This window comes from Harmonia axyridis, chromosome 5 (assembly GCF_914767665.1).
Source record: "Harmonia axyridis chromosome 5, icHarAxyr1.1, whole genome shotgun sequence".
In the NCBI taxonomy this organism is placed as follows: domain Eukaryota; kingdom Metazoa; phylum Arthropoda; class Insecta; order Coleoptera; family Coccinellidae; genus Harmonia; species Harmonia axyridis.
In genome coordinates, this window is record NC_059505.1 from 6,966,201 (window position 1) to 6,989,570 (window position 23,370).

General features: G+C 34.5%; 2 protein-coding genes across 4 annotated transcripts in view; one reads left to right on the top strand and one right to left on the bottom strand.

Annotated features, from left to right (window-relative positions):
* Positions 1 to 1,640: 1,640 nt before the first annotated feature.
* Positions 1,641 to 21,368, bottom strand: LOC123680204 (odorant receptor Or1-like). Of its 2 annotated transcripts, XM_045617990.1 has the most exons (8): positions 21,287 to 21,368; positions 21,091 to 21,225; positions 7,734 to 7,983; positions 7,075 to 7,303; positions 2,736 to 2,835; positions 2,575 to 2,679; positions 1,796 to 1,951; positions 1,641 to 1,745 (listed from the first exon to the last, which is right to left on the bottom strand). In XM_045617990.1, the coding sequence occupies exons 2-8, from the start codon at positions 21,109 to 21,111 to the stop codon at positions 1,698 to 1,700; spliced, it is 909 nt and encodes a 302-aa protein (XP_045473946.1). In that variant the 5' UTR covers positions 21,112 to 21,225; positions 21,287 to 21,368; the 3' UTR covers positions 1,641 to 1,697. The 2 variants fall into 2 exon arrangements, with proteins under 2 accessions (XP_045473946.1, XP_045473947.1); XM_045617991.1 differs by lacking the exons at positions 21,091 to 21,225; positions 21,287 to 21,368 and adding an exon at positions 13,887 to 14,017.
* Positions 14,049 to 23,370, top strand: part of LOC123680205 (CD63 antigen-like) — a 30,610-nt gene continuing 21,288 nt past the window's right edge. Inside the window, exons 1-2 of one of the 2 annotated variants that reach the window (XM_045617993.1) lie at positions 14,049 to 14,258; positions 14,342 to 14,425. In XM_045617993.1, the coding sequence (XP_045473949.1) occupies positions 14,366 to 14,425 (60 nt within the window). In that variant the 5' untranslated portion in view covers positions 14,049 to 14,258; positions 14,342 to 14,365. Of the gene's footprint in view, positions 14,284 to 14,341; positions 14,426 to 23,370 lie in introns of both variants that reach the window. The other variant, XM_045617992.1, reaches the window with a different exon arrangement.

A 23,370-nucleotide genomic window follows, 5' to 3' on the forward strand; every position in this document is an offset into this window, starting at 1 on the left:
TGAGCTGTTTCCAAACATGTTTGGTACTCGTGGTCTAGCAGGCAGAATATGAAAGAAAATATTTGTTATCAATTTAAAAAAACATAGTCGTCTAGTTTTTTGTGAAATGTCATTATTTGTTTATTGCCGCTAGACAATAAGTATTTTTAATAATATTGTTAATTCAACTAATAAAGAATGTTACGCGTTACTTTATGAGCACACACAAACCTATTGTATTTTTGTTCACCCTGTACCAATTGGAATCAACATGTGATACATTTTTGGAATCAGCTCAGCCAGATTAATCGGAAAATTGAGACTAAATGGGAGTGTTCCATTTAAAAAAATGACGGTGACGTCATTACTCGAAAGTAATGCACCATGTTTATTAGATTATTATTTCAAAATACGGTAAATTCAAATAAAAAATCGACGTTTTTCAGGATTGATTCTTAAAATGGTCTGTTTAGCTGAAAATGAATTTGTTCCATATTCCATACTTTACGGACACAGTGCATATCAAATATCAAAAAGGGAAGAATCAAACCTCCCAAGCATGGATATAATCCTCATGCGATTTTGAACAAGATTTCAAATTGTTATTTTACATCTAAATTTATCTTTTTTCTGAATAGACACTTTGAAATCATCATGAGGACAACATTTGAACTGTCATATTCAAATGCGAAATTCGCAACTACACTAAAAATTTCAAAGATCTTCCATTCGAGAGTAATCGTGTTGACGGACGATCAGCCGGACGGACATAATTGTTTTTGTGGAGTGTTTTTCAGCAATTAGGAGAAAATTCTGCTTGAGTTCATTTTCGGCCAAAATTTCTGAAAATTTAGACATCGTGAAGAAATGATAATGTTAATATGTTAATTTTTGAAACATTATGTATTCTGTTGTAAAACTACTGAATGATGGCGTTTTTTTTTAGCTGTTGGCACTATGGAATTGAATTAGTCTTGAATTTTATCAAAATGAATGTAATTTTTTTGATAATGAATACTCCAAAGATCGAATGAAAAAGGTGAGAAAACCAAACGTGAATTAAGATGTTCCTAGGCTCTTGTTGAAATCAATATTTTTGCGATTAGATCAAATTTCCAAAATAATCAATATTATTGTACAGTAATCTATTATGTACTGTAGAAAATTATATGAAACCTTAATAGTTTCCGAATAAATATCTTGGAGTAGCGTACAGATTCCTTATTCGATTATTTGAATCTGCACATTTCAAACCATAAACTCAACATTTTAAAGGAGGTGAATAAATCTCATACGACTCAAAAGTGAAACACTATATGTGTAGAAGGAAGAGGATTGGGATCGTATGTCTAGGAACCTGAGTGAAACTGGAATTGTTTCCAGTTGAAACACATAGGTGGCGTTAATGGATATTTCCAATTCACATTAACATTGTTGCATCATGTGAATTTTGTAAATTTTGTTGGTAATATTTAGTGATATCTTGAAAAGTTTAATATATGAAAATTGATAGAATTTATTTCTTCCACTTTATATAATTTTTGCATAGGTATCAATAAATCAAAAACTCTCCATTTATTGAGAAATGTATAAAGGTGATGCTTTAATATTCGTTATATTCAACAAAAATATATTGTAATAAAGAAAAATTAATCAGTTGGTGCTTCCATGATTTTAATCATTTGAAATGTACACAAAGATTTGTCCATGTTTATTTTTTATAGAGATTGGAGTACCGCCATTAGGGAATAAGCATGCTTCAATACCTGCAATTCAACTTATTACATAACGAAAAGTGAAGCTTTCGAAAATTTACCATAACGAAGAGTTGCAGTGAGAGGACAGAAACGTTTCCCGCACTTTGAACAAGAGGTTTCTTTGCTCGTTCCATGATCAAAATCAGAATTTTTTTTGAAGAACTATCATAGGTATACCAATCGCTCATATATATGGCTTCGGTTATCCCATTACTCTGCAAAATCAAAAGTTCAGTTGACTTGGCGATATGAACACAATTTATTGAAAAATTATTGAAAAAAAAAGTTCTTGTGAATTCAGAGGGTTCTGGAAGCTTTTTTCATTCATTCATACGCCATTTGCGCCCTTGGAAAGCACATATACGAGTCCAGTTTTGTGGTCTTCAAGGGCGCAATGAGGGAATAAATGAACCAGCTCTGAAAAATTCAAAATTTCATCTTGATTGGATCTGCCATCCCTCATCACTAAAATCTCAACTATTTTGTAGTCTCTGAAATGTTGAGTACTTATTTTTTTTACATTCTTCTTGATTATTATTCATCCTGATATTATTTGTTATTGGTTGAGCGATTAACATGAATTTGAGACTTGAAATTATCATTCTACCTACATAATCTCTATCGACTCATCAGTTTAAACATTTACAAAAAATAACATTTCGCTATCACAAGGGAGCAAATAAAAATTAACCTATCTAGGAAAAACAGGAAAAACTTTACTGTTTGAAATAAACCACATCTCTCATGTAGATAAGAAATAAATTGAGATCCAAGTCCAAGATAATTCAGGTAAGTTTCCACATTCCTTGAAAAGTAGATTTAAAGAGAACAAAATTACCTCTACTATCAAATCATTCCCAAAGAAGCAATAAACAAAGATTTGAACAAGCATAGAAGCAATATAAACAGTGAACGATATACCAGTCACTGAATACAGGTCCACCTAAAATTCATATCAAATTAGTAATATTGCAAAAATTTCTTCTAAATAAATTATACCAATGTTAAACTGTAACACATCATACAAATAACAACACTGCTTCCACCAATTTGAATAAAAACTGCAGTTGATAGAAGATGCTGTATACCTTTGCTGAATCTGAAATGAATATAAAAATATTAAAAGTTTTTTCAATTCAGCATGAAGAAAAGTACCTACACAGAAATGGTCAATGTAACATAAATTGCAATAGTTGTTCGACAAGATTTTTTGCTTTAGGTGTAGTTACACTAATTTATCGATGAAAAATATTTCAGCAATATTTTGAAGCGTATGAATTGGTGAATTGAATAGGCTAGATGGCAGCACATATTGAAGAATCCCAGAACTAATGGTCTTCGTGGAAAATAACATGTATAAAGAGGATTCTCAAGAAATACTCTATTTTGATTCAAACATTGATGAGATGGGAAAGATTTTCAATGAAATATGAATATGAAATCATCTTTGTTATCTGAAATACCAATCAGAACGAAAGACGTCATTTTTATTGTAATCCATAGATATAGGTAGTAGAGTGTTTTCAAATAAGAGGTTCCATTTGTATTTTGGAAAAAAATGAGTATATTTTGAGACAAATCAATGGCTACGGCTACGGTTTTAGCACCATATCTTTTTCATGTAATTTCTATGACCAATTCGCATATTTGTCGCTGTATATTCTTGATAACTTCACGAATTTCATCTTAACGGTCTTGAATCCATTCTGGGGAATTGTCATAGACCTCTTTTCTTTCACGTAGCCTGAAAAAAAGTTTGAAAGAGTTAAACCACAAGATCTCAGTTGCCAATTTCGACCTCTTCGAAAACTAACGTAGCCAGGAAACTTTTCTCGGAAAGTTGGGATTATTTCATTGCTTTTGTGGCACATAGAGCCGTCTTATTAAAAAGTAACATCCTCCACATCAATATCTTCCAATTCAGGCTATGACAAATCATTTATTGTAGCTCGGTAGCTCAATATTTTCACCGTAACAGTTGCACCAGTCTCATTTTCGAATGAGTGAGGTACAATCTCACCACCAGCCCAAAAACTGCATTTAACATTTAGAGGTTGATGGAGAGACCTTACAGCAATCATCATTTTTAGCCCCAAAGGCGACAATTTTGCTTATTAACTCAGCCTTCGGGGTGAAAATGAGCCTAATCATTGGAGATGATTTTTCGATGAGAATCATTTTGATGCATTTCAAGGACTCAATCAGCGAAGATACGTCATTGGTGGTGATCGACCGGCTTGAGTCCTTATGTTGTCTGATCTTTGAAAACCTTAAGGTTAAGACTTTAGTCTTTATGCAGAATAATGCATAATGTAATGTCTACAGGGTGTCCCATAAGTGGCACGTCACAGTGACACCGGAGGTAGGTCAGCTAAAGAGGGACCTAACCAGCCTAACATGACCCCAGTAAAAGTTGCATGGTTTTCGAGTTATTACCAAATTACGTTTTTTAGTGAATTTTCACCTTTTTTAACATTGTCAGGGTCAGAATTCTGCTGGAAAGCTCTAGAAGCTTATTTTTTTTGTTGTAATGGAATCTTAAATAGTTATTTAAGATGACATGAGTATGATTCTGTCAAAAAGTTATGTGGATTTCCGTAAATTAATGGATAAATCTTGATTTCAATTGCTAGCAAAACGAGAACTTCGACTTTGGACACCTGCTGTGAAAAAAAAATCCTTGCAACAAAACGAGCAAGTAACATCAAAAAATTGGGCATTTTAGACAGATTTAGAAATGGTACAATACACGAATCTTATGCCCATAAAACTAGGTATTTTCATCATTTTACCGATGCCCTATGTAACTAATTTAAAACTATGCTCCTCGCTAGCCGTCCCTAGAGAGAGACTTGTTCTGTCTCTCTTTATCTACTTGGTAAAGAAAGGGATGGATAGAGTGCTTTGTTCGATCATGTAGCACGAGCAGCGATGGCCCTGCAAACCAAATCAGTTCGTTACCTTGCGTTTCGTGCGATCCCCGTGTTCTCCGTGTCTCTGTTTTCGTGTGTTCCTTAACTAAAATCGACTTGGCATTTCTCTGGACTCTGATTTACTCTTTATTTGTGGAATAAAGTGACAACTCGGCACTCTATCGGACACTGATTTGTGTATGCAACCATGGCGAATCACAAGTTTACTCATAGTGAGTACGCTGACATGCACTCAATCTACGGCGAAACCAGGCGTGTTTCAAATCGAGGCAATGTGAGTTACAATGCAAGATTGGCTGCAAGGTTGTACTTGGAACGATATCCGAATCGTAATCCTACCAACTACGAAGTCATTTTGAGAACTGTAAATGCTTATCGCGAGGGCAGACTACCAGGGACGAATAGCCGATCTGGAAGACCTCGAACGATTGACGACAACGTCGTTTTAGAAGAAGTGCGAGCGGAGCCAGGAACTTCAGTGCGAAATATTGAACGCCGTACTGGAGTCCCCAAATCCTCGGCACAACGAATTTTGAACAGGAACAAATACCATCCCTTCCACATTCAACGCGTACAAACTCTACAGCCGACTGATTATGCACCGCGTGTTGAATTTTGTCGAAAAATGATACAAAAGTGGAGAGAAAATCCCAACTATTTCAATGAAGTGTTGTGGAGCGATGAATCGGCCTGCAGAAGGGACGGATACACCAACTTACATAATATCCATAGCTGGCAACTAGAAAACCCGCACGAAACAAGAGAAGACCGGTCCCAATACCAATTCAAAATCAATTTGTGGACGGGTCGAGTTGCCAGCTATTTTAAACGGGGCAAACTACCTGGAAATGCTTCAAAATGACCTGCCACGATAATTGGAAGACGCGCCGCGCCGTTGGCACTCAGGCAGAGGATGTGGTTCCAGCAAGATGGCTGCCCGGCACACTACGCTCGGCGGGTTCGCGAGCACCTCAGCAACACATTCCCCGACAGGTGAATTGGGCGATTAGGACCCATACTGTGGCCACCGCGATCCCCGGATTTGAATCCACTGGATTTTTTTATTGGGGATGTTTAAAGGACAAAGTGTATGCAAAACCAATAAGAAGCGAGGAAGAATTGCGTGCACGCGTATTCGACGCAGCCCGGACCATATCGGAAATTAGTTTAAGAAAATTGAATCGTAATTTTATAAAACGGTGTCATTTATGCATTAGAGTCCGAGGGAAACAGTTTGAACATTTACTGTAAGTTAGATTTAAGAATTAAATAAATAATCGAAAGTTAAGTCTGTTTTCAATTAATTTACCTTTTTTTTCAATAATATTCCTTTTTCGCTTCCCCTAATCCATCTTTTTCCCTATTGTGACTTTAACAAATAATAACAAAGCCCGGTATCAAATGTAATGTCATAGCAAGCGGCAAAATTACCTGATAGCGGGGTTCCTAGTTTCAACTTAGTTAAGTAGGGCATCGATAAAATGATGAAAATACCTAGTTTTATGGGCATAAGATTCGTGTATTGTACCATTTCTAAATCTGTCTAAAATGCCCAATTTTTTGATGTTACTTGCTCGTTTTGTTTCAAGGATTTTTTTTTCACAGCAGGTGTCCAAAGTCGAAGTTCTCGTTTTGCTAGCAATTGATATCAAGATTTATCCATTAATTTACGGAAATCTACATAACTTTTTGACAGAATCATACTCATGTCATCTTAAATAACTATTTAAGATTCCATTACAACAAAAAAAATAAGCTTCGAGAGCTTTCCAGCAGAATTCTGACCCTGACAATGTTAAAAAAGGTGAAAATTCACTAAAAAACGTAATTTGGTAATAACTCGAAAACCATGCAACTTTTACTGGGGTCATGTTAGGCTGGTTAGGTCCCTCTTTAGCTGACCTCCCTCCGGTGTCACTGTGACGTGCCACTTATGGGACACCCTGTATAGTGGATTGCTTTGTTCCTAAAATTGGCAAGGAATCAGAATTCCTGGTTTTCGTCAAAACTACGGGCCACAGCAGCAATATTCTTAGCTGTTCTTGAGTGGTGCACATGGTTCAGATTCTTCACACTTAACTTAGCGTTGCGTCATAAGCGAACACCATAATACCTCAAATGAAATGAAAAAAAGTGCCATAATTTGCCTTCTCACTGAAGTTTGCAGCCGAAATAAGAAGGATTTTTGGACTTGTTCCTATATTATAGAAGAAGACTTCAAAATCTGTCATCTAGCCTTTTCCCCGTTCTCTCTTGACTGGGACCGTATTCTCGACAAGTGATCTTTCAAAACGTATACGTTCTTTCAGTGCTCTGAACACTGAACGAACGTATACGTTTTGAAAGATCACTTGTCGAGAATACGGTCCCTGAACGCTATGCCATGTGTAGAATAAAGTTCTTACTCAATTATATCGTTGTAATGACTTGCACACTGCAGAAGTTTCTCATTGATGAGCTTTTTCTTCATTAGTGTTCTTCTTTCTTCAGGCAATGTAGATACTTCACTTTCAGCTCTAATACCAGCAAAACGTAAGTTATCTTTTAAAATTTTAACTTGGCCAGTTGCATGGATTATCAATCCAGATATAAATGGATCAATTGCAGAGGTGGCAATGACTCCATGGTTTCCACCTTGAATATCATCAGTTATTAAAGGTTTGGTAATATTTTTTCTACGTTCTTATGAAAATCAAAATATCTATTAGTGCAAAAACTAGTTCTGTAATGAATACAAAAATAAAACACTTTCGAATTATGATCACCTGAAGAAGACTAGTATAAGACAATATAAATTTCATTAGATACTTTCGAATCCATTATCTTCATATCTTCAGTTTGTTTCAATGAGAATGTATTGTATATTGAATCGTGCCAATTTCTGAAGAATTTGAGTTTAATTGGGCGTAAATTAATGCTGAGTAATTATTGAATATATCGATCTTCAACATTATGCTTTTCATCTTGTTTTTTTTTCATAACGTGAAAAAATATTATATGCAACATGTGTAAAAAGAAGCATTCTTTTCCCACTTGTTCCAATAAGGAGCAATAAAATACCTACAGTATAGGCAATAAAACCAAGCCACGTATCGTGCAGTCGAATCAGGTGCCTCAATTTTGACTGGCCACCATATTTGTGTCGGAATTAAAATATTCAAGTAAACCGGCCTCAATGTATAGAATAAGCAGCATCCCACACACATCCAGAATAGAACCTTGAAAATCAATCTGCACATTCGGATTGAATCGTCTATAATTTTCTTCTGTTGGGGTAAAATGTTGACAAAACTCTCGCACTGCAGTTTTCCCACCTGAAATAAAACTCTATCAAAATTGAAGATACATATATAAATATTGAATAAAAATAAGGTTCAATGGTGAAATAATTCAGTTCTTGATCTCTTTGAATGGTGAGATCATATGTAAAAACTTTACGGCATTACCGAGTTAAAAAAATGATTGAAGTTTTCGATAATGGTGGATGCGAGATCTATTGAATATGGATAAAATATAAAAAATGAAGTAAACGAGTACTCTCCAGAGTTCACAATTTGCTGGGAATTTCAATTGATGATTTTTCAGATGTGATTGGAACTCCAGAACGATCCAACTGATTCCGCTTGTTAATGAACTTAACTGAGATGTTTGGACCCTAACCTACCATGCAAATTCTCTAGCACAGCCAGTTCCAGAGTTATCGTAGACCTGTACATGGTAGCCATACAGACCTAATCGATTATGTCCTCGAACTCTTACTAGGTATGTTTATATCAATCATTTGATATCACTCTCGGTTCAAAATTCGAAGAAAATTGCTGACCGCCTTTTCATATTTCAACCTTGATTTTTAAGCATAAGGTTGTTCCGCTCCGCTGTTTTTGTGAACATTCTCAGCAATAAAAATTTCCAAACCGTCTTTTATGGAAGCCGCCTGGTAGCCCAACCAATATAAACAGAATTCTATATTACCCTCATTGAAAGAGGGATACATTCGTTATGTATATCATAGAAACAAAAAAAAAAACCTCCTTATAGCTCTCGAATTATTTGGGAGCCAATGTTTAATCATTCGTCATATGAAAAATTCCTACGATTTTGCATTCGAAACTAATTTCTATTTTATGACAAATGTTTCAGTGGAACACATGTTTGTAATCTTCATTAGTTTTCGAAGCAATACTGGAATTTTGCATGTCCTACCGCCCTTTGTATCTTGTGGTGTATTTAATCATTCTTCGATGGTTTCGCAGTTTCATGTGAATGTGAAAATCAGATACCTATAGTACTTGCGTACAATTCATATCGGCGTTCAATATTCTTCATTCAATAGAATTCATTTTTGTTTATGCACGACTGCAATATTATTCATCGGAAGAAGTTCTGTTTTATCATAGCAGGAGGTGCTGCTGTTATTCATATCTTTTGAGAGGGGGGGCCGAAAAATTCTTTGCTTCCAGCTTCAGGCTTTAAAATTACTCGCACCGACCCTGAGGAGTACGATCCTCGTACTGGTTATAGGGAACCGTTCGACCATTCATTGTTTGAAAAAAAATTAACAGTGCTATGCCTGAAGTGGCTATGGGACACAGTAACAAAGCCTTTCAAATAACACAACCGGTTCTCCTATATCACTCAAGCTCTTTTTAGCTTCTGCGAAGTTTTACAGAGGTCCAGAAAAACCACATAAAAAATATTAAACATTTGGACAAGAATGAAAGGCCGCTGATCTCTCGCTTGTTCCAAGTGCGTAATATCGAGTCCTGTGTTGGATCCTATTTGGACTCCTGCTGGCCTACTCCACGCTTCAACGCATACTGTTGTTTATCGTAAAAATATTACACATCTGGATGATCTTTGAAGTTATTCTGTATATGTCTATTTTTATCCCCATTATTTTTATTCAGGACTTCTCATTGTGAAAGTGAAAAACACATTCAACAAAAACAATTAAGTGAATGAGTGAATTTATGAAAGAGTTTTTTATTACATGATTGCATGAAATTCGTTCAAATTACATGGAAAACATAGCTGATCAAAATATATATGTAGGTGTAGGACTTTGCTTCCGCCGTTTTCGAAATTCGAGGCTTTATTGTGAGAAACTGGTTGGACATTTGCGATTCAAAGTATTATCTATCGGTGGCCATTGCTTTATCCCATCTTTCTGGGAACGTACGAATCCCGCGTTGAAAAAAGAGGTCATCTTTTGAAACGATTCACGAATCGATCCAATTTGCTACTCCTGCATAAGATCGGAAGTGCTGGTCAGTCAGGCCGTGTGACATTGATCGAAACAAGTGATTGTCCGAGGGAACGACGTCTAGAGAATACATTCGGTGAGGTAGAACTTCCCATTTCAACGTTTCCAATTATTTCTCGACCACTTTCGCAACATGGGGTCGAGCATTTTCATGATGTAAAATCACTTTATCGTGTCTCTCGTTCTATTGTGGCCATTTATTTTTCAATGCTCGGCTCAAATGCATTAATTGAGTTCGATAACGATCTAGATTTTAACAACTCTGAATAGACTACGCCGAGCTGGTCCCACCAAATTCTGCCAAAATACCCCTTTTTGTGATGTGTCGTTGCCTTGCAAGCAGCTGTTCACAAGCAAACAAACGCCATTCAACATCTCTCGGCTTCAACTCGTACGGAACCAAATTTCCTTATTTCTGAATCATTCCCATGACTTTAAAGAGTTTTGAAATGGCTTGTTGCATCACTCCCAATGATCCTGCCAATTCTTGTTCCCTTTGACATGAGTCTTGATCAAGTAATGCCCTCAATTCTGCATCTTCGAAAACCTTCTCTCTTTTACTACCGCTGGTCTTCGACTTCAACACCACCGTTCTTGAAGCGTTAAAACTATTCTCGGCATGTTCTTCCACAGATAGCGGTCACGCTATAGGTATTTGAGAGCATTCGATGAGCCTCAGCCGCAGACTTCTTCATATTGAAGCAGAATATTAAAACCTCCCACAAATGACGATAATTTGGCTCGTAAGCTGACATGTTTAATCGAGAACAACTCCATGATGCAGACACAAATCGACCAATATTGCGATGATGTTATATTAACAAATACCTAAGCTCATGGTATGACATCTACGATCTATTTTTTTCGACTGCCACTTACCGCCACAGCCATCTCTTGCAAAACGGCGAAAGCAAAGTTGTGAACCTAATATTATGTCACATCAATATATGTATAGCAATTACACAGAAATTTATTGGCTGAACTCAATCCCAAATTTTCAAATGTTACAATGACTAGCTAGAATAAAAAATTCTATTCACAACACAATATATTTTCGTATTTCTTTTGAATAGAAAAAAATAATTCATTAATCAAACATATTACGTAGCTTGAAGCTTAAGTACAAGAAATCTTACCAAAGCGTCTAGACTTTCATTGTATAACAGAAATGGTAGATGTTTGAAGGGAAATAGAGACAACTGGGAAAGAACAAAAAGACTATCCACAACTCGATACATATCCATGTCATCTTGAATCATCAATTGGAAAATCCCTAAAAAAGGAAAACCGATGGTGACAAAAAACTGATGCGTAAATGCATAAGTTCTGAACGTCTTTCTGCTACAAAAATTTTTGTCTGGAGGATAAAGTGCAAACAACTTGAGGAGTTTGAAATTCGGATCGAAAGATTCTTTGATTATTCTGCTCATAACGATAGATTCGAATGTTTGCAAAGAACTGAATATTTTTCGACTTTTCCCCTAATTGTGTTTTATGTGCAATTAATTCATTTGCCAGGTGCAGATGTGTCTTTTCAGCGAAACGACCAATTAAAACTGAAAAATTCAGATGATAATTGCCCCCCTGAAGCGTCTTTTGTTTACGTGACTTAAATGAAAAGTATGGGAGGGTTGATTGTGAATTTCCAGTGTTTCATTTCAATTTACTCTTTTCTATGTTCAATAGAAATAATTATAGATTCCAATAATTGGTAATCTGGTAATAATAGGAAAATGGTATTTCAATGATGATGTTTCGACTAAAAAAAAAGAAAGTGCATTCTCAAATTTGATATTTGTAGAATATTAGTCCTTTTTCAATGTCAATGTCAGTTATGATATCACCACAAGGTAGACAATTGTTCAATTCATTGTTGATAAACCAATAGTTGTTATATGTTTTGAATGATTATTTATATAATATATTTTGTTATTAATAACTATGTATGCAGGATGTTTCCTAATTGTGGGGCAAAACTTGAGGAGGTGATAGTAGGTAGGTACTCATTAGAATAAGAAAAAAGTTAACATAGACATTTATACGAAAATGTTTCCTTTTCAAATTAGAGCCATCTGAAGACATAAGTTTTTTGCGATAACATTTGAATGCTTTGATTGATTTTCATGGAAATAAAGTAACAGCCGCAAATTTTCACGGCAAATCATATGCTGATAACAGGAATAAAAGCAGTTTCTCCATTTTGTAAGATCTTCCGAATATTAAAAAAAATCTATATCCGCATTTTTATCTAAAACTGATAATAAATGTTTATACAAGACTACAATTATTTAGTTAACGCAATCTATCGAATACATTGTCAACAATTTGTAGTTGTGTGTTTTTTGTAGTATGTCTCTTGGTTTTCAATTCAAAAATAGCCTCGGAAAATTAAATCTCCGTTCATTTTGAGCATCCTGCCTGCTTTTCGCTTCTTCTGGATCCAAATCGTTGACAATTTGGGCAATAAGTTCGAAATGTTGAGCGTAATAGTTTGCAGCTCCAATTCAGGTGCCCTATCGGAATGTAACAATTGTAACAATCGGGTGCAATGGGAGTGGAATCTTTCCACCAGCAATTTCTTTGAATTTGAAAACGCGAGAAGGTGCTTTTGAAATCATTTTTGACACTGGGTGTGGACATATATCAATCAGCAAAGTATTACTTTTCCTGCCAAAGTGACTACTTTCCTGCCTAGAAAGCAAAGTTATTATTCTCAATGCGAATGAAATATTCGTCATTTTCTGACAATCAATATTTTTTGTCACCTCTCTTATTTCTGGAGGAGTAAGTTCTAAGTAGCTATCACTGTTCATAATATAAATATATCCGAAATTTTTCCAAAAAACTGTTAGATATTTCATAACTTGTCAAACTATAATTATCATGGATTTTTCCATAGCAACCAACCATTCCAACAATTGCGATTTTCATCAAATATCGTTTTAATTTATCATTACAGGAAAAATTGAAAGATTGTGGCAATTGTAATCATTTGCAAATTTAATATCCTACATATTATATCATTTTAAACAATCGAAGAAAAAATTATATGTTTATCTCGGCAGCAAAGTAGATTGACTGCCTTGGCTGAATTCCTAGCCTGGCTAGGCTCGGTTATAAACTATCATCCCTGGCAGTCAATTTACTACTTTGCTGCCAAGTAAAACTATTCTTACCAGATGTATTCCATGGTGGTTGGGTAGGTAGTAGAATAGGTCATAAAAGGTTATAAAAAGCTGTTTAGGATTTGACTGAATTATGCACTTAATGCAATTTTGGCATTCGAAGCAAAGAATATTCAGGCGCCCCTGCTGAAAAAGCATCAATTATGTACAACATAACTTTTTTTAATTTTCACATTCATATAACACTGCGTACGATCGAAAAATGATTAGGAACCTATTACACCATAAGAAACAAAGGGCGGTAGGGCATGCAATATTTCAGTATTGCCTCGAAAACTGAATGTGTATAAACATCGGCTTCCTAATATTCGAAAGTGAAGGTAGTGTTGTTTTTCGTATTTATGAAATACATAATGATTTTTCCCTCTTTCAATGAGAGTAATAGGGAACTCTGTTTATATTGGTTGAGCTGCCATGTGTTATTTATTACACAGGCGGCTTAGAAAAGACGGTTTCGAGATTTTTATTGCAGGGAATGTTTACAAACGCAGCGAGGCGTAAAAACGTTATGTTATTTTTAAGAATAAATTATGAAATATGAGAAAACGGTCAGCAAACTTGGCCGAATTGCCGTCGCTCAAATAAAGGCGCTTGAAACGGTCGCTTCACTGTTTTACCCCTAACGCCGGCACAGAGAATATGCAGTTATCTCGAAGGTGATCACAAACCATCCACTACCTTTGCAAAATTCGGAAGCTACTACATAGTTGAATAGAAAGCAAATAGTTCTCGTAGAAAGATCTGGACCTGACCGACTGCGTATACCTACTTCAGACGAAGAACGTGTTTTGTTTGTTCATAAAAATTAACACAGTGAGCTATGGGGAAGGCGACAAAATACGAATCGACCCAATTACATGTCACTTATAACGCAATTGAAGTAGAATGATATAGGCACACTCCCACGCAATCTCACTGGGCATTTCGAACTTGTTCATTGTGTACATCACGAGTTCATCGTGTACCGAGTCCTCTATGACGTGAACCCGGCGGCAAAAGTTGACTAGCATTCATCGACTGCGCCTGTTGCCTCTCGTACAGTCGTACTACACACAACCGAGTCAAAGGCAAAACCAGTTTAAATTTAGATCCCATCCTGCTTTTGCTCTTTTAACTCAGTTCGCACCGAGTTTGAATCAAGGTACCCGATCAGTTCTCTGTAACAGGTTGGATAACTGTTCGACCATTTCGTAATATCTTGTGATTTTGTTCTGTGTGTTTTAGTGCCAACATTTACAATAAGGAAAAATGGGTTGCGCTACCGGAATGGTCAAATACCTGGTGTTTCTGGCGAATCTCGTTTTCGCGGTAAGTTGTACACTCATTTTATTTACAACGCTTTTTCATCTCCTCTCGTGACGTGTTGTTTTTGCGTCTTGAATCAACAGGTGTCACATCATCGGGGATTATTCTCTCAATTCGCATTGTTGCTTCCTCGTTCAACCGAGTCGAAACGTATTGTTTGAATCATTCCATCAAATCAAAATCTTTGCTGGCTCCGATGTTGGAAGTTTCAAGGCTGACCTGAAGGTGTTTACTGGCATTTTCTCGTGTAATTACATGAAGTCATCTCAGCGCTTATAATTTGTATAATCTTTTCCGTAGGAATCTCTGACGAAGACTCGTCATGCAACAAATTGAATGATCGTTAAACTAGAACTAGAGAAATAGCGTTTTTCGTACGTTTTCGTTTTGCTTATGTGTTTGTTTTTTTATATTGGTGATCTCATCGTGTAGGTACTCGCGTTGATTTCAATTTAGAAAGTTGACAGCGAAGTGTGGTTATAGAAATGAAGAATTTGGCGAATTTTAACAGTATGTTGCAAAATGGAGAATAATAGATTTGTTAGTATTGCTACTCAACTTTGGTTGATACAGTAATGTAATTTTCGATGGATCATGATCTGATATCCTATTTGATCAGTTTCTCCCAATTATTCTTTCAAATACCTAACTAGATATGTTACACCTATTTTTTATTATTTGCTTGCATTAATTTATTAATGTAAATATTATTTCTGTATTGCTATTACATATTTCCTTTATAAGACTTTCCTGGTTAATGAAGGTTTCAAAGCTTTTTTTATTGCTCAGTCGATAGGTATTATGGAAAAAATCGAGAAATACTCAGAAACTTTTGAGCGCTCATCATTCACGAGCGTTTTGAAAACCGCACAACTATTGTATGTATATACGAAATTTTTTCTAGAAATCGGTAACAGATACAGCAAAAATTTCTTTTCACATTTTTTCAAATAACCAGAAAGTTCTATGAGAAAAAAATTCGAAAAAAACTCCCTGTATCACGAAAACAAAACGTTTGGGGACCTTTAGTTTTAGAACTTTTGTTTTCTTAAAATCATCCCGAGTCGAAAATTCTTCATCAAAATTACGTTTTTCATAAACTGTTGTAAAGATGTTTCCAAGACCTTTCAAATGAAATATCACTCAACCCCTTCTACCCTATTCAATTTGAGATGTTGAAGCGCCCCCTTTTAGGGGGTTGCTCGTTCAAGCCTCAAATATACGTCAAAAGATGTCCCCCAAACAAAATCATTCGATGTGTTTCGGGAAATTCTTGCAATCACTGTGGGATAAGAAATATACGGCGTGGCTCGCCTGAGATGGAACACCCTATTTGTACAGAATAGCCATGTCCAGATTTGTGCAAAATTTTGTGTTGATAGCTTTATCAGAATCAGAAAATTCAAGAGGAATACTGAAAAAATAAACCTTATATGTATTTCTGTAAAAATAGATCCGACCTAGTTGATATTCTGATTTCTGAAAGTATACAATGAATAACAATTTCAAGTCCCTTGCTAATAGCTACATCATAATCTTATAAAATTAAGTTACAGACTTTTGAGTATTCATGCATTCATCCGCTAATTGAACTCTTGAAGACCACATAACTGTGTGGTTTTTCGATATATATGTGGTCTCAAGGGTGCAATTGCGTACTGTTTTCCACATGCTATCACAAACAATTCAAAATACTCGTTGTACCTACATTGTATCATATTCATATTTTGTTTCGACATCTGTTCCATACATATTGTTACAGTCGTTCACATTCAGTCAATTTTATATTTGTTTACATCAATGCTATCGCTGTGGATTCAAAATATATAGCACTGACATGACCTTGATAATATTTGAGAATATGTTGATATCTGTTCTTGGCAACATGCAGATTGTAGAGTAAAAAATTATATTTAGTATGGATCGACACCTATTGTTAAAATGATTCGTAAATATTAATTTATAATAAAATTCACACTCGAATGAGAGTGAAGATTTTATGAGAAAGAAGACATACTGTCACAAAACAACCAAGAATGAGATTATCCTTGAAGTACCTACAAATGACGATATTTACAAATATATTCCCAGTATATATTCATTTGAAAATAATTTGTAGCAGTCTTATAAAAAACATATTGAGAATTATGGATTGACCATCAACCATTCCATTAAAATAACAAACAATGCTACTCTTGAAAAACAATGACTAGTCCATTATCAATCAATTAAAAGATTAAAGTCGGAGGTTTCATTAAACTTTGATTGACCGATCAACTCGTTGATTGTGATTTGAAATCTATGGAAGTGTCAAAAATTAACTAAAATTGAAGTGATTTGATAAACGTTTTATGAAATCCACCATATAAGTTGTAAATTATCATTATACACTTCAAATGAGAAGAATATCTCCGTATCCGTATGTGCTATAAGATTGCTCTTATTTTCTGTTTTAGAGCTCCACATGTAGTTAAAAAGGTACTCATTAAATATTTCATGACGCCTTACAAAAAACATATTCAAAAGCGAGTTCAAAAGATTCAAATATGGTTTTCTTCGGGCAAATATTCAAAACGTATGGTGAAATCAATAATTTGATCTTTAGCTTAAATTTTGACATTTCAATTCTGTGTACGTTCTCTTTATCAATTCTTGTGGAATTTGTTCAAATATTGTTTATCTATGTCAACAGACCATCGGCATTGGATAAATTGAATGATGCCCTTGTTGGTACTTAATTCAATGAGAAGCGGTTTAAGAAATAAAACTGATAGTCTACCAATTGTTGTTGTTCTATGAATCATCTTCCTCTCCTTAAAAATCAGCACTCCACACTATTTCGGTCATGTAATTTCAATATCTCCCAAGAAGTTCTGAGTCATACATAGCCAACGCACACGGTATTTTCAATGAAGTTCAAATTCTTAAAGAACCTCCAACGTCTCAACTCGAATATACATACCAAATTTCATCAGAATTGTACTACTACAGCTTGAAATATATAGATTCCGGATATTTCACGTTTGTGCATGAGGAAGTATAACAAAAGAACTGAAATTTTTATGGAAATACAGCCTGATCCAAATATCCATACTAGAAATACCTGGATAGCTGCATTTCCCATGAGACCATTTACGGCCCCAACTGTATACCATTATCAAATTTTATTGAAATTGAATTGATCAAGGTTGTTATAAGTATGTGCCAACCAAAAGGCAGACAGATAGACAGACAGACACGAAATCTTAAGCTGTTAAAGATGATCTGAAGAGCACTTTAGAAGTTCATAGACGTTTTATAATCGGAAACCAAAAATGTTTTTTTTAGCTATGTCCAACGGTAATAATAGATCATCTATAGAAGAGAACGGCAACGAATCTATTGTTTAGTTAAATTTGAATAAGGTCATAAATTTTTTTGTCAAACAAGTTTCCGCCGAATATCTTTCGGGCATTGACAAATTTCTCAAAATTTTATGACAAATTTCTCAAACTCGTATCTTGGTAACAGCTTTCAGCCTTGAGCTTCGGGCTGTTACCAAGGAACGAGCTTTCGATTGTCATAAAATTATCTCTATTATCAATGTCCTAGGGATATCTACTGAAAATAGATCATTAAAAAATGAAAAATCCTAAGCTAGAAGAGCTAGAACATTGCGACAATGTATGTGTAAGGTATGAAAAATCAATCAAATTTTCAAGGGTACCTACTTTCAAGTGTTTTTAGATATTCATATCATATCATACTATAAGTAGAAGTCATTTCACTCGATATCATCTGGAAAATCGCATTAATCAAAATTCGTATTTTTGAAAACTTATCAAATTGTGGGAATCATCCTCAGATTAAATATCAGGAACAACAAGATAAAAGTACGAAAATAGTAAAACATTATTTACAATCAGGATTTCCAAACAATTCCTCCAATCAGACGCTTCTAAATTCGGTCCTCATGCATATTTGTTTTTCTTGTGACGCATAAGCGTCGAATTAGTAGTTTGATTAGTTAATTTTCTCCTGCAAATTGACTTGAACCTCCCATTGAACGACTCAATAACGTATAGATCTGTGTTAAGGTAATGAATCCCTGAATGGAAAGTAGTTCAAGGGTAAAATGTCAATCAATTGAACCTGTACGCTGAATAATTAATTCTTTGGAAAGAAATGTCTGCAAGATTATTGGGGAATTACCATGGAAATAACGGTATTTATACTTAAAGATTAGAATTATAGATAGATACTGATCTTTCCTTTCCACTCACTTTTTTTTTTGAAAAATATAATAGGATATTGAATTGATTATGAACATCAATTAAATTATCATCGTAAAAGTTTTGAATGGAAAAAATCTTTCGGAAATTATCTTGATAAATTAGTGAGATTACAGAAATTGGACACCTGATTCGATTTTTAATTCTATAGAGAATCTGAAAATGTAAGAGTGGTTTAAAAGAAAATGTTTCAAATTATTATCGGACAAAATAAACCAAAAAATTCGTCTTGATATTATATTCATTACTTCAAACATTTATATTTGACTATAACAGGCCAATTTAAAAGTCCCCGGTCTTGCATAGTAAAACATATTTTTTTGACAAAATTCGATTTTATTATTGAAGGTAGTTGCCTTCGAGGGCGATACAGCGATTATAACGATCTTCCAACTTTTCGATACCATTTTTGTAGTACGATTTGTCTTTCGCTTCAAAATAGGACTCAGTTTCAGGGATTACTTCTTCATTGGCGCTGAATTTCTTTCCAGCGAACATTCTTTTGAGGTCTGAGAACAAGAAATAAGTCGCTGGGGCCCAGATCTGGCGAATACGGTGGATGCAGAAGCAATTCAAAACCCAATTCATCCAATTTTGCCATTGTTTTCATAGATTTTTGACACGGCGCATTGTCTTGATGAAACAGCACCTTTTTATCTTCAAATGGGACCGTTTTTCAACGATTTCATCCTTTAAAAAATCCAATAACGCAATATAATAATCGCTGTTGGTGGTCTGGCCCTTTTGGAGGTAATCAAGGAATATTATACCTTGCGCATCCCAGAATACTGATGCCATAACCTTGCATGCTGACCGTTATGTTTTTCCTCGATTTGGATTCGGTTCATCGTGTGCAGTCCACTCAGTTGACTGTCGATTGGACTTCGGTGTGAAATGATGGAGCCATGTTTCATCCATTGTCACATATCGACTCAAAAATTCAGGTTTATTGCACTTAAACAGCTTCAATCACTGCTAAGAATCATTAATACCCATTTTGCACACAGCTTTCTCATTTACAAATATTCGTGAATGATGTACAGGTTCAGATGATATCTTCACAATGTCTGCTATCTCGATCAACTTTCCTTTACAGTCATTCAAAATTATTTTGTGAACTTTTTGGATTTTTTGTCGGTGACATCTCTTTTGGGCGTCCATTGCATTCGCCTTCTTCGGTGCTCATTTCACCACGTTTAAACTTAGCATACCAATCAATGATGATTGAATTTCCAGGTGCAGTCCCCGAAAACTCTTCATCAAGACAAGATTTTGCTTCAACTCTTTTTTTTTCCCTTCAAGAAGCAATATTTCATCAGTACACGAAATTCTTTTTTCCATCTTTTTTCGAATAACAAAAGTAGCTACACTCACAACGCAATATCTCACAAACTAATGGTCGGACTTCTGTCAAATTTTGACACGTATCATTTGAAGGTTGGTACTTAAAAAAAAATCATATGGATTTAATACTAGCACCGCCATCTGTGCATCAGACCGGGGATTTTTCAATTGGCCTAATATAACACTGACTGATTTCTTCAAGTTGAATAAAAATTTCGAAGAGGAAACATCTTACAGGAAAATGTTTTGAATGAAAGATTGATGATTTGAAAGAGAGTCCACTTTCACCAGAACTCCTTTCATTGAATTTATTCAATGGGGATACTAGGGGTACTTTGGAATTTCAATTGGAAACCCCTGTTTTCATAACAGATTCGAATTGTACGGCAAAAAAAAGACAAAAGCTTTGTACGAACAATTTTTCTCGAATCATCAAAGATGGCTCTGTAATCGAGTTTGAATTTCATTAATCATTCACATAAAATTTTAGTCGTAAATTCTCCATTTATGCGTTGAAATAATGGAAAACGTTCTGCGCATAAAGATAGACGACTTGATGGAAATTTCTACTAGATTCCAAATGATAGTCTTTTAATTGATAAAGCCTTATTAATTAATAGCAAGTATTTCGAACCGAAAACAAATAATTTCGCATTTTGCGATGTCCAATGGAATGGAAAGTTTTGGAATAAGTGGACTTCCTCCTCAAAACCATGAAATTTTTATTTATTATTTATTCGAAACGTTTTTCCGTAAAATATTGCTTTTTTGATTTAACTTGAAAAAATCACCCGGCATAATATTCAATGTATTTTCATTGACCTAAGAGTTAGCAAATACTCCAGATCACCTAGATATTGATGACAATATTGATACGTATACTAGTCTTTGTGAATCATATTTCAATTGTGTAACAGGAAAGAGATATGCTTGACGCATTTTAATGAAGTAATCAGTTGTCCAAAAATTCCCGAGTTATTCTCGATAATGAAGTGATGAAAATGTACATTTATATATGATATGTAGGAGAGATATAAAACATGCTTTCAATACCTCATTTGCTTCATCAATCATCGTTCATGTAATGAGTTGGGGTAGAATCATACTAAATTGGATAGTCAAGTGGAACCTGTATATCTACTACATGAGAGATTCATTAGAGAATTCCAAGTCGACAAGTCTGAAACCCTGAAAATTCATCATTGATAAAGAAGCATTCGATTGAACGATAAATCAATCACGAACGTACCAGTTGAAAATTGAAAATCGAACATTGAATATTAGATGCTGAAAAGTTTAAAGTAGATACATTTGAAATTTCATCCTATTATCTGTCAAATTTGTGATGTAGTTCTGCCAACAGTGTCAACCATCATTTTACAATTAGAAAAATCGATATTCATAGAAATATTCTATTGATATTCTGTCACGAGTTCAAAATTCAAAAAAGAGGCACATAGGTAATATTGCTACGATCAGACTACATAAACATATTCTTTTCAACAGCAGGGTTAATAAATATAAGCTATGAATTTTTGAATATTTCATTGAGATTTCTGAAATAACAACATCAGGTTGAAATCACACATCGTGGTATTTATGATATAAAATAATTTTTTCGATACAAATTGAACTATTCTATTATATAAATAGGAAGCTATAATAAATGGTATTGAAAAATTAGCAATGTTCTTTATTATGCAGAAAAGTCATAAAATTAATCAGTACTGATTGTGAAAAGAGGAAAAGTATGCTATCGGTTTCCTTCCTATGAAAGTGAAAACTGTATTAGTGTATTGATAAATTCAATCAGCATTTAATATCAAAATTATTTACGATCGGATTCCATCTCACAATTTTTTTAAATTTTATCTAGTAATACGCCATGATCTCAATTGTTGCCGTTGTATTCTTCTGAATTTAATGGAATTTGGAAGAATATTCGAGTATACAGGGTGATTCACCGGGATGGCCTATTAGGCGTTTATGGAAAACTAATCTTGATTTTGAGCTGAAATTTTGCATATTGGGGTTTGAGACAATGATCTTTCTCCTTAAAATATTTTCAGATCTTACAACTGCCGGTTGTTAATTATAACTACTTGAATTCTTTGTTTCAATGTGATGGATATGATTTTTCTTTTATCGTTCTAAAGATTTAATGGACAATACTGAACAGAAAATCAACTTTGTGTCAACATGATAGATGCGTAGAAGGAGAAAATTTTAATAAAATAGTGGTATTATTCAAGAAGAACCTCTGAATGTCTAATTATTCCTTCGTTGAAGAGAGAACAACCAATAAGTGTTATCTATTGATAACGATGTTGGGTAAATTTCCACGAAAATTAGGGCAAATCAAATTTGTTTTGGGATTAGGTTCAACAAAGTTAAACTAATCCATTCTCGGATAAATTATCCAGTGTTTTTTCTGCATCTGCATATGGAGAAACATTTCAAAATAAAATTTCATGTGAAAATATAGGTACTTGTTATCAAAGAAGATAAATCAATAATAAATTTTTGCGATTTGCTATGATCGTAGAGTAATAAACATAGATAGAGGGAGTATACGCAACTTTCACATGTCCCCAACATGGTTAGATTAAGTTGTCGGATTGTGAAATATTTAAAAATCCACAACTTTACTATATCATCATGGATGTGAATTTGAAATCCAATATTTTTCGTAATTGTCGAATTAATAGTATGCAGAATATTTATAATTTTCTGAATCCACCTGCTGAAATCCACGATTAAGCAACTATTGCTCTCCAAGTGTCGTCCGTAGTTTCACGTCGTTTGTCGCGCTTGAAGTTTGTTTTCTGAATTTCTGATATATTAGGTATTCATCTCAATATATTTCGAGTTGATATGAAACGTTGATTCACTATGGAACATAAGAAGTGCGTTCTTTGTGGAGAAACTCGCGAATTGAGTGAAATATCGTATCACTGATATGTTTTCATATCATATATATTTCATGTCAAATTTGATAGTTCATGTTGGGGACAAATTTTGCTTACTGAAAATGACATTATGCTCCCTTCATCAGAGATTATTACTCTGATGCTCAGATTATTTGTAACATCAAAATATTTGGCATCACACAACGTTTTATTATTCATCATCTCTATTCTTCTTATCGTAGAATTATTTGGTTACCTTTGATGTTATTGATTAAAAAAAATAAAAAAGTGTCCTGCAGATGCTCTATTTCCCTTTCGTGTTCCAAATACTACTACTTCTTATTCCCTTCTCAAATATTCATTAAGTGGAGCAGTGCACACGTCAAGTATTACCAGAAAATACACAATGAGATTCAATCTTAGG

Bases quoted from the DNA above. Each gene is read 5' to 3' on its own strand.
- LOC123680204 (XM_045617990.1), bottom strand. From the start codon at position 21,111: ATGATTGATGAAGCAAATGAG. The intron at 7,304-7,733 runs GTAGGTATTTTA...ATGATATTCAAG, and splicing joins TTGGTTTTATTGCCTATACT to GTGGAAACCATGGAGTCATT. The intron at 2,836-7,074 runs GTAAGAACTTTA...TATTCATTTCAG, and splicing joins CATTACAACGATATAATTGA to ATTCAGCAAAGGTATACAGC.